Consider the following 12,104-nt stretch of genomic DNA (forward strand, 5'->3'; position numbering starts at 1 on the left):
TTCAGCGCATCAAAAAATATTTTACCTTTGAAGCGTGGAAGCAACTTAAAATTTGGATCAACAAAAGAAGAGAATCATGCGAATGGATATGTATCAAGTGTCAAAAAAATCTACACGATCAGGACTCTTTGGCCTGAGATTGTTGTTTGGACTGGCAACATTTGAAATGTGCAGGGTGCCAAAACAATCATATTGGATACGTAAAATTTGTTCCAAATCTTAATTAGCTACATGAATCTTTTATATTAATTGGTTTAATTTGACATTATTACTTGCTTCTCTAATTTTTATATAGACACCCAAGCTTTAATTTTAGTCGTTTAAGATATTTTTAAATTTCAGTTTCTGTTTTACATTTTACTAAAAGATTATTTTTTAATCTCATATGGGTATTTTTCAAAATCAATAAAATTTTATTCTTTAAATTTGCATTTTATTTTACTTTTTATTATAGTATTAGTATTTATCATGTTCTTCTTTCAGGGACTGTACAGTTTCATTTTCCATCAGTGTGCATTTAATTTGCAGTGTTTATTATGCATCATTATCTAATAAATACAATTTGAAAATATTATTTTTCATACTCTTCACTCGTTCTACACGAAATCTCCATATTATCGATAATTTCCTTATATATTTCACGTTTCATTCCCGATCCGATGGCATTTTATTATAAAACCGGATGTGGGTACGCGTAGCCTATGAATGGCAATTTGACTATTCGTACCCGCATGCGGGTACGCGCAGACACTGCCTTTAAATATACAATGAAAAAAAAACATATCTTCATCTCTAAGAAAAGTATTTTCCAAATGGTTTGGAGAAATCTGAAATCTTTGGGTTAGTAAATTTAAGAAAAATAGAATCCAGAAGAACAGAAAACTAGAGGCTACCTCGAGCATGTAGCCCTTACTCACCTTGAAACTACATTGGCTCATGTACATGTAGTACAGAACTATGTTATTAAAAGGAGACAAAATCACTGACTGTTAGTCTGAAACAAGGCACTTTAAAGGACTGTTCCATAAAATGCACATGGCCCCACAGAGAAGGCACTATGAAATCTCAACTGTAGAAGGGTGTTTTTATACAGTAAAAGTGGAAGAACAAGTCAAACTGTGAGCTACTGCTCACTGATGATACCCCCGCCGTAATATTTCGGTAAACAGGAAGTTGTTGAGTGATGAATCTGAAAAAGCATCACATGGTAAAGCTGACTTATATAAACCCTGAAACCAAATTTCAGAAATCCTTGTCAAGTAGTTCCTGAGAAAAATGCAAAAAAAATATTCAAGGAACGGACGGACGGACTGACGGACTAACCGACTGACGGAAGGACAGACAGAGGTAAAACAGTATACCCCCCTTTTTTAAAGCGGGGATATAATTAAGAAATTTTGTAATAAATACAAATTTTGTCTATGTCTGTTGCCATGGTAACTTGTCATTTGTAAAAACTGAAGTGATTTAATAATCAGATTTGAAGAAGCTTTAAGGATATTTCAACATAAGTAACAATGTTGTATTTTGGAGGAAGAGGTTGTGAAAACATTCTTGAACTTAAAATAACAGATTTTGCAGCCACAACAGATGCTGACTTTAGAGTAAATATATATAAATGTTAAGAGATGACCAAAACTCATCAAAGGATGAAAATGCTGTGCATAAAAATTTGAAAATCAGTTTACACAATTTTGACTTAATGTACAACAAAGAAGAGCTGATGGACAGAAAGTGTGATTACTATAGGACAACTACTCACAATTCTTTCTCTCTAAAATACTTACAGAAACACTACACTCTCCATTGATGAACTTAAATTCCACATTCTTGACACCGCCAACAAAACATGGTAATTCTTTCTCCCCTGGTTCACCACAAATATCAAGTTTTAATGTCCCATTATAGCCATGCCCGGCAAAATTACTAGAATCATCCTACAATCAAAAATTTTTAACGTATTTATTTAAAAGATTATATGTCTTTCCTAATTGTTTTGATTTGTAAATAACTTTATAATGTTTCATACTGTTAATTGTCTTCAAACAGCACAATAAGAGCCAAGTTTAAATAACTGTTTATTTAGGCCAAAAAAAATATATGTCTGTTTAAGGTTACATCCTTTAAAAAAATAGGGTAGGTAGGTAGGCATTTCCATTTTTTTTTTTTTTTTTATTTTTTCTTATGGGGAGATGTGTGATGTTTTTACATGTTGTTTTAACTAATACATGTTGTTTTAACTAATATTAAGTGACTATATTAACTTTTTACTGTCATATAAACTTAAAATAAATTGTTTTGTCCTTTCTATTATATAGGTTTATTAATGTACATTTAACATTGCATTTATCTACAACATCTCCAACAGTAAAGTTGCCATTGAGATCTAGATCGCAAAATCGCTTCAATATTGAGTTCACAATTTAAAAATTAAAGCGCTCAGATGATCACGCACCTTCTTTCACTTTTGTTTTAAACTGAAAGTAGGTGTTTCCGGCTTTGTACTTTCACTTTTGAATAAAATGACATAGGGTCGGCACCCCAAAATAGGGACGGTCGGGTAACCGTAAACAGACATATTTTTTTTTGGCCTAAACTGCTTTTAGTTTTATACATCCATGATACTGTAATTCTGTGTCCATCTAGTTTGGCTCTGTATTTCTCCATTGGTCACGGCACCAATATCTTCAATAAGTTCTTTGTACTGAGCTATGTTAGAAAATTTGGGTAAACAATTCTAATTGTAGTCAATGACTACTATTGCTCATTTAGCTACAATATGGTAATAAGTGTGTTGACCTTCAAAACTAACGGTAGTTATAGTCTGTTAAAGAATAGCTGAAAATCTGTGACACCACCAACAATGTTCCATCAATAAACAAAGGCGGAAAAAAGGAAAACACTGAGTCTGCCAATTACAAACTACCATACAAGGTATTCAGACTATTTATATTGTTAAACATTTTTTTGCCTCTTCAGCAAAGTTTGGTGTCAGATTTTGTTGAATGCATCTATCCCATCGAACTTGAAATAAAGGAAACCACAAATACAGTTAAGTCTGCCTCATATGTTGACTTGCATCTAGATTTGACAATAAGGGTTGGTTGAGAACAGAACTTTATTTCAGCCTCCCAACTGAGTTTTCCTTTCATTTCAATGTAGCAATATTTCAGGGGGTTCAGCAGTGCCTGCATATGGAGTATATATCTCCCTTTCCTCGACATCACCAGATTTGTTGTTGCATGAGAAACCTGACTAGTGCCACATATAAAGCAGGATCTGCTTACCCTTCTGGAGCACCTGAGTTCAGCTCTATTTTTCAGTGTGGTTTGTGTTGCTCAGTCTTTAGTATTCTATGTTGTGGTTTGTGTTGCTCAGTCTTTAGTATTCTATGTTGTGGTTTGTGTTGCTCAGTCTTTAGTATTCTATGTTGTGGTTTGTGTTGCTCAGTCTTTAGTATTCTATGTTGTGGTTTGTGTTGCTCAGTCTTTAGTATTCTATGTTGTGGTTTGTGTTGCTCAGTCTTTAGTATTCTATGTTGTGTTTTGTGTTGCTCAGTCTTTAGTTTTCTATGTTGTGGTTTGTGTTGCTCAGTCTTTAGTATTCTATGTTGTGGTTTGTGTTGCTCAGTCTTTAGTATTCTATGTTGTGGTTTGTGTTGCTCAGTCTTTAGTATTCTATGTTGTGTTTTGTGTTGCTCAGTCTTTAGTTTTCTATGTTGTGTTTTGTGTTGCTCAGTCTTTAGTTTTCTATGTTGTGTTTTGTGTTGCTCAGTCTTTAGTTTTCTATGTTGTGTTTTGTGTTGCTCAGTCTTTAGTTTTCTATGTTGTGTTTTGTGTTGCTCAGTCTTTAGTTTTCTATGTTGTGTTTTGTGTTGCTCAGTCTTTAGTTTTCTATGTTGTGTTTTGTGTTGCTCAGTCTTTAGTTTTCTATGTTGTGTTTTGTGTTGCTCAGTCTTTAGTTTTCTATGTTGTGGTTTGTGTTGCTCAGTCTTTAGTTTTCTATGTTGTGGTTTGTGTTGCTCAGTCTTTAGTATTCTATGTTGTGGTTTGTGTTGCTCAGTCTTTAGTATTCTATGTTGTGGTTTGTGGATTTGCTTCTTTTCATCATTTTTTGTTTTTGCCATAATATTGTCAGTTTTTAATCCAGTTATGAATTTTGAATTGCCCCTTGCCATCTTCTGTTTTTTTTTATATTGTGAAATCTTTTAATATTACTCTGCATGTTCAGTATACAAATGTAATGAAACTGACATATTGCCAAGAATCTGGCTCAAACAAGTAAAAAGAGGTGTTTTTGTATTGGCAGTGAGTGTGTCATGCTCTTACCAAATGTTGAAGGCATCATTGGAACATTGATATACAGCAATTAAAGAACTGTTCTTTTTTTCAAGTACATGTCATATATCTTGTATGTCATGGCGCTATGTATCATGGTTTATCTTGCAATCAGCCAACCATTTTACAAATAACAGGTACACAAATAAATTTGTACTTATACAAATAAAGTCTCTTGTTACCCCGCTTCCATGTTGAGCAAGCAGTAATGTGGATATTTCTTTTTGTGTAACAGTTCATTTTGTGGACCTCTTTGCGGTCCACGTTTAAACTATGTCGATTTCTTTGAAAAATTAGAGACAATGATTTAGATTTTAACAGCTTAAGTTTCAAGTGTTGGGTGTGAATTTCAGGATAAAAACAATATATGTACATTGTTGGAAAATATCAAATTTATTTGTACTTGCTACGAAACAGGAGAAAAGCTCGGCGAGCCTCGCTTTTCCTCCTGTTTCTAAAGCTCATACAAATAAATTTGATATTTTCCGACAATGTACATATATTGAATATATCTATAAGGCTCTCGGGAGAACATTAAGGAAAAACATGACCTATTTCATATGACAAGGTATAAAAACTTACCACTAGCTGAAATTGAGTATTTCTAATCAAAATCCTTGACTGTGGATTACGTGTGTTAGATACAGTTGGGGTACCAGGAAGTTCTAGGGGACATAACTGTGTTGGTTTTCCAGGATTAAGTGTGAAGTTAAGCTAAAATATATAAAATAACATTAATTAGGAGAAAAACTTAATCTATAAGTATAAATCAAAATGAAAATATACTCCAAAAAATCATAACTTTTGTTAAGGTGTCTTCATAACAAAGCCGTAATATAGCATAGAAATAAGATGTGGTATGATTGCCAATGAGATAACAATCTAGCAAAGACCAAAGGACAAGCTTGTGAACAACCACAGGCCACTGTATGACTTGTAACCAATATCATAGTCCATTATTTCTTAGTGTTTTTTTTACTATAGTAAATTTTTTGGTTATTTCTGTTTCTCTAATATTTTTTTTCCATTCTGACCAAAATGGAAAATTTGGAAAAAATGTGATTCTCAATAACTTTTATTTGCACTTCAGTTTATTCTAACAATAATGTTATCAACACATTATCAAAAAGTCTATATTCTTTTGAATGGAGGAAATTGAACGTTTAATTCTAATTTCCCCATCATCCAACTTTACTTACCATGTTACTGAAGTCAGTGAAGAGCTCATATTTTCCATGATTCATAATTACTTAACACATTACTAAAGAGTTCATGTTTCCTATGATTCATCATTACTTACCACATTACTGAAGAGCTCATATATCCCATGATTCATCATTACTTACCACATTACTGAAGAGTTCATGTTTGCCATCATAGTAGGTAATAAGAACATTATACTCTCCTGCTTGTTCTGGAAATTTTTTATCCCTAAAAAAACATAAAATATGCAGTGATTGGAAAGGTATATATCTTTTAATGGACTGTACAGCATGTACAGTTGAAAGTGAACTTGACCAATGTAAAACTTGTGACTAGTATTTCTATATTTTTCAAACTTTTTTAGAAGCTGTAATCTCGAGCTTTGACCTGAAAATATATAGAATTCCTATGTTTTCCATTTACATCAAATTCATTTTACTCCAAAAGAGGCTGAAGACTCCAAATGAAGACTACTCAACATTTATCAAACATAAATTAACCAAAAGAAGAATTAAAACTCATAAGCTGGCAAATAAATGGCAAGAAAATAAAAACATCAAAAAACCAAACTACAGTTTACAAAACAATACATAACAAACTAAAAACTGAGCAACATGAACTATCTGGAAACCATCATTCCCAATTTTTAAATTTTCTTTTAGTTACAATGACCTTGAATTTTTAAATTATTGACTTCAAAACCAATAGCTTCTTTCCCTTCCCTATATTTTACATCTGTAAAGTTTTGTTTCAATTAATCAAGCAGATCTCAAGTTCCTGAAACCTATTTTTTCAATTATTCATTACCATTGGTTACATTAAGTGACCTTGAACTTTGAATTATTGATTATTGTCCCTAAAATCATTCTTCCCCATTCATTTTACATCTTCCATCTGTATAAGATTTGTTTCAATTAATCAAGCAGATCTCAAGTTCCTGAAACCTATTTTTTTCAATTATTCATTACCATTGGTTACATTAAGTGACCTTGAACTTTGAATTATTGATTATTGTCCCTAAAATCATTCTTCCCCATTCATTTTACATCTTCCATCTGTATAAGATTTTTTTAAATTAAGCAAGTAACCAACCAAGAAAACATTACCCCCCCCCCCAAAAAAAAAACAGAAATTAGTTTTAGTTGTAGATTTGACCTCTTTACCCCAACATTGTTAGGTTCTTCCACTGTCATGTGTCTCCAATCTGTATAAGATTCATTCCAATCAAGCAAGTGAAACTCAGGTTACCATCTGGAAAGTATTTGTATTGGACATCCAGATGGACAACATTTTTCAAGAGGCATTTAAAATCCATTGAAATTTGACCACTCTGTAATTGGTATTATTAATCCTAAACCCTTTTTTATTAACAACAATCCTTACCCGCACACTTACCTGAATACAAATTCCCCTGGACTATTTTTAACCACTTCTGGACTGTACGATGTGGCCTGAAATTTATAATGTACTGAAATCAGTGTTTAAAAAAAACTAGAGCTGTCCACATAACGGGAAACAAGTTGGACAAGGTTTTACTATCAAAGGGGTCAAAGGCAAAGTGGTGGTCAGTGTGATCTGACTTTGGTATATGACACAACCCAAGCCCATGATGCAACTGTACATCTAGTTGGGTTATCATAAGTTTTATTGTACAAAAGATATGGGCCAAACACTAATTGGATAAGGTTTTACTATCATAGAGGTCAACAAAGATCAGTCAAAGTCAGTGTTATCTGACTTTGGTATATGACACACCCCAGGACATGAAACAACTGCATAACAAGTTTGGTTAAGGTAGCACAATAAAAAGATTTTTTTACTTCCAATCTCCAACCTTTAAAATGATGTTACCTTCTTATGACTGCATACAAATTAATAAAAGAGGTATACATAGATAGATAAAAGATTAATCTTTTAAATGAATGCAATATTTTTGTTATGCAATAATTATGTAATCAATTATTATGCAATTAATGGCAAAATCTTGGTCAGTTCACTTGAATGAATTTAGCTCTGACATCTCTATAACCACACAAGAAATTTTAACGTTATCTTTATCAACACAGCAGGAGCTACAAAAGGGCGTCTCAAATTATCGCTATCTTATTCCATTCTCTCATAAATCTGTAATAAGGGTAAATATCCTTACCACATAAAAGTAGAGATTATTTGATTAGGTGTAAAATTTGATCTATACATTCTATCCAAAATCTGAGACACCCTTTTGTAGATAATGGCTCTAGGAACAACATATTATAAAATCAACCCTCTCGGGGTATCCATGAAGAAGCTAATGTCAATTGAAAGTGGAAATTTCTTGTAAAATTTTGTAGACTCAGTTAAAATTATAATTAATTACATAATTGTTGTATAATACTAACATTGCATTAATTTGAAAGAGTAATCTGTTAGCTATCCATAAATACCACTTTTATAAAATTTCAAACATTATAAAGAAAGTTACAGCATTTTAAAACTGGGGAGTTGGAGGTATAAAATCTTTGTATTGTGCTACCTTAACCTGAGTTTTACGGTACAAAAGATATATGTGCCTGACACAAGGCAGTCATTTATTCATGCATTTATAAGGATGTCCTTAACTGAACTGATTTCTGGGTCCAATAAATTGAGCCTTAAACAAGATGGCATAATAAAGGAAGGAAGCAAAGGATCAATGTAGAAAAAGAAGTAGGTTGATGCATACAAAGTTACTGAACAGAAGTTTAAATTTCTAACAGGGGCACAATTCAGGTACTGCTAATGCAGTTTCAAATGTAACCGGTGTTTCATAGTGGAAAAAGATTTCATAATAGTCTTTTAACTTTTATTAAATTGGTGATTCTGATAAGAAAAAAATATCATACTTCTGAAACCAAAACTAATATTTCAGTCATAAAACTTTACTCAGTTCTCTAGGTACAAAATTTCTGCTAGAAATACCAAATTCAGTATTATGATTGATTGATTTTTGAGTCTGAGATCGATAATTGTACTAGAAATTTTTATGACTGCAAAGCCAGATATTAAAGCTATCTTAATTTGCATATTTAAAATGTAAGAACTGGAGGATTTATGACAAATCATAATTTTGATTTTACGTTAAAACTTGAAACTTCCAACCGATATTCCCTTGAATCTGATGTCTACCAAAAACAAAATTCAGATAGGCATGAGTAGATAAAGGTTAGATGAAAAAAAACATTTTACATATGAAGTTTAGTGTTCTTGCATGAAGCTATTCTTTACACTAGATGCTGGTGTGTTAATGAATCTATCTCTTACCCTAGATGCTGGTGTGTTATTACTCTTTGATCTGTTGTCTAACTTCCATAACTTCATAGACAAACTGGAGTGTTTAGCATTTGACATTTTGTTTCCATCTTCAGCCATAATACCAACAGAAATATCTACAAAACAATAAAATAACTGTATATTATATTGTAAATCACATTCTAGAAATAAAGAAATGATTGTGATCTTTTTATCAGTGCAAAAATTGCAACCAGATATGTTTTGCAAAAATTAAAAATTGCATTTTAAATTTCTATAGTATTATTTGTATACAACAATTCCTGAAATTGCAATAATTAATCTGGCAATTTTGTCCATTGTTCAACAATTACAATAATGCATGCAAAAATTTCTGAATTCACAGTAATAATCAGTTCTATTTATAAAATGATTGAACAGAGATAGATATACTTGTGAAACAAGCAGTATGAGGGTATCGTTTAGGAAATACAGAGTTTGAATTAACTTTCAATCACTTGTCGCATCGCACAAGTGCCAACAAAATTTGAAAAGTACATCCACTTGTTTAACTCTTGCTTTCCTAGGTAAATCCAAATACTGAACATATCAGATTAATACACTATTCTAATACTGATTGATTGATCAATTGTTGGTGTTAGCAAAAATTTCTGAATTCACAGTAATAATCAGTTCTATTTATAAAATGATTGAACAGAGATAGATATACTTGTGAAACAAGCAGTATGAGGGTATCGTTTAGGAAATACAGAGTTTGAATTAACTTTCAATCACTTGTCGCATCGCACAAGTGCCAACAAAATTTGAAAAGTACATTCACTTGTTTAACTCTTGCTTTCCTAGGTAAATCCAAATACTGAACATATCAGATTAATACACTATTCTAATACTGATTGATTGATCAATTGTTGGTGTTATAAGCCACTTTCAACACTCTTGGCTATATCATGGCGGCCAGTTGTTATTGGTGGAGGAAGGTGGAGTGCCTGCAGAAAACAACCACCTTTAGCAAGAAAACAGACACTCCTATTAATTATTTTACACTAGTCATTTTGGGGCCCTTTATACCTTGTTGTTCGGTGTGAGCCAATGCTTCGTGTTGAAGGCCGTACTTTGACCTATAATTGTTTACTTTTTATACATTGTGACTTGGATGGAGAGTTGTCTCATTGGCACTCAAACTACATCTTCTTATTTCTATCTACTCCTAGTCAATTAAAACTGGAGTGGAACACACCTGCCACTTGTGGAGTTAAAACTCACAACCTCAGTGTTTGTAATGATCTAAAGTCGATTAAGTGGAAAAGCTACTTATAATCTAAAATCATCAAGTGGCATTTACCAGGTAATTTATCTCCAACATTAAACACAAACTTGTTTCCAGAGTTCACCTTCATCTCAACAGGTTTTGTGGCATCAGGCTGTATCTCTATTGTAATCTTAAAACTTTCTAATGGTGGATTGACGTTCATAGCTTTAGGTTCTATCTCATACGTCCCCCTGAAATATAAAACTTTCTAATGGTGGATTGATGTTCATAACTTTAGGTTAACTCGAACTTCCCCCTGAAATATAAAACTTTCTAATGGTGGATTGATGTTCATAGCTTTAGGTTCTATCTCATACGTCCCCCTGAAATATAAAACTTTCTAATGGTGGATTGATGTTCATAGCTTTAGGTTCTATCTCATACGTCCCCCTGAAATATAAAACTTTCTAATGGTAGATTGACGTTCAGAGCTTTAGGTTAAATCATACGTCCCCTTGAAATATAAAACTTTCTAATGGTGGATTGATGTTCATAGCTTTAGGTTCTATCTCATACGTCCCCCTGAAATATAAAACTTTCTAATGGTGGATTGATGTTCATAGCTTTAGGTTCTATCTCATACGTCCCCCTGAAATATAAAACTTTCTAATGGTAGATTGACGTTCAGAGCTTTAGGTTAAATCATACGTCCCCTTGAAATATAAAACTTTCTAATGGTGGATTGAAGTAATGGTGGATTGATGTTCATAGCTTTCATTTGTGTCACTGTTTGCAATTGGCATGTCATATAATATTGCACGATAATTTTCCGTTACATTCCGTGGAAAATATTACATTGCTTTACAACAATCATTATAACAAAGACCCCTAAAGTATTATTTAACTTGATCCTGATACAAATAATATACCAAAGTACAAAGACCCCTAAAGTATTATTTAACTTGATCCTGATACAAATAATATACCAAAGTACAAAGACCCCTGAAGTATTATTTACCTTGATCCTGACACAAATAATATACCAAAGTACAAAGACCCCTGAAGTATTATTTACCTTGATCCTGACACAAATAATATATCAAAGTACAAAGACCCCTGAAGTATTATTTACCTTGATCCTGATACAAATAATATACCAAAGTACAAAGACCCCTGAAGTATCAATTTACCTTGATCCTGATACAAATAGTATACCAAAGTACAAAGACCCATGAAATATTATTTACCTTGATCCTGAGACAAATAATATACCAAAGTACAAAGATCCCTGAATTATTATTTACCTTGATCCTGAGACAAATAATATACCAAAGTACAAAGACCCCTGAAATATTATTTACCTTGATCCTGAGACAAATAATATACCAAAGTACAAAGATCCCTGAATTATTATTTACCTTGATCCTGAGACAAATAATATACCAAAGTACAAAGACCCCTGAAATATTATTTACCTTGATCCTGATACAAATAATATTCCAAAGTACAAAGATCCCTGAATTATTATTTACCTTGATCCTGAGACAAATAATATACCAAAGTTGACTGATCCTTCTGGGTTTGTCTTCATCATTGATGGTGCTGGCATCAGCTGTAAAATAGATGAAATCATCGATTGATTGTTTTGAGTTTAACACCAAAATCAGCACACGGTTATATCATTACGACCAGTTTTTATTAATGTAAGAGGCAGGAGTACCTTGAAAGAACCAAGACCTTTAGATAGAAAACTGGCAACCCCAGTCAATTAAGATCCCATTCAAACACACCTTACCGAAGCAGGATTCAAACTTAAAACCTCAGTGTTGACAGGCTAGTGAACACTGTAGATATACTATTCAGACTATTCAGCAATCACAAAAAAAACCCGCATAATTTTGGTCAAAGCGCTAAGGGATCATAGATTTATTCTTACGAGGAAGCTCCGAGCATGCTCGGAGGATGCTCGGAGCTTTTTAAGTAGGCTCTTCTCAGCAGTGTATGTGACAATAATTATCAAGATCCATTAAGATGTCAATCAAATC

General features: G+C 32.6%; 1 protein-coding gene across 1 annotated transcript in view; it reads right to left on the minus strand.

Moving 5' to 3' along the window:
- Nucleotides 1-12,104, minus strand: part of LOC127723140 (structural maintenance of chromosomes flexible hinge domain-containing protein 1-like) — a 121,136-nt gene that overhangs the window by 30,876 nt on the left and 78,156 nt on the right. Inside the window, exons 32-38 of the mRNA XM_052229641.1 lie at nt 11,592-11,671; nt 10,153-10,310; nt 8,823-8,947; nt 6,936-6,991; nt 5,684-5,768; nt 4,920-5,051; nt 1,788-1,937 (exon numbers count right to left, since the gene is read on the minus strand). Coding sequence (XP_052085601.1) covers nt 1,788-1,937; nt 4,920-5,051; nt 5,684-5,768; nt 6,936-6,991; nt 8,823-8,947; nt 10,153-10,310; nt 11,592-11,671 — 786 coding nt within the window. The remainder of the gene's footprint in view (nt 1-1,787; nt 1,938-4,919; nt 5,052-5,683; nt 5,769-6,935; nt 6,992-8,822; nt 8,948-10,152; nt 10,311-11,591; nt 11,672-12,104) is intronic.

Source organism: Mytilus californianus, unplaced genomic scaffold, assembly GCF_021869535.1.
Source record: "Mytilus californianus isolate M0D057914Y unplaced genomic scaffold, xbMytCali1.0.p SCAF_13, whole genome shotgun sequence".
NCBI lineage: Eukaryota > Metazoa > Mollusca > Bivalvia > Mytilida > Mytilidae > Mytilus > Mytilus californianus.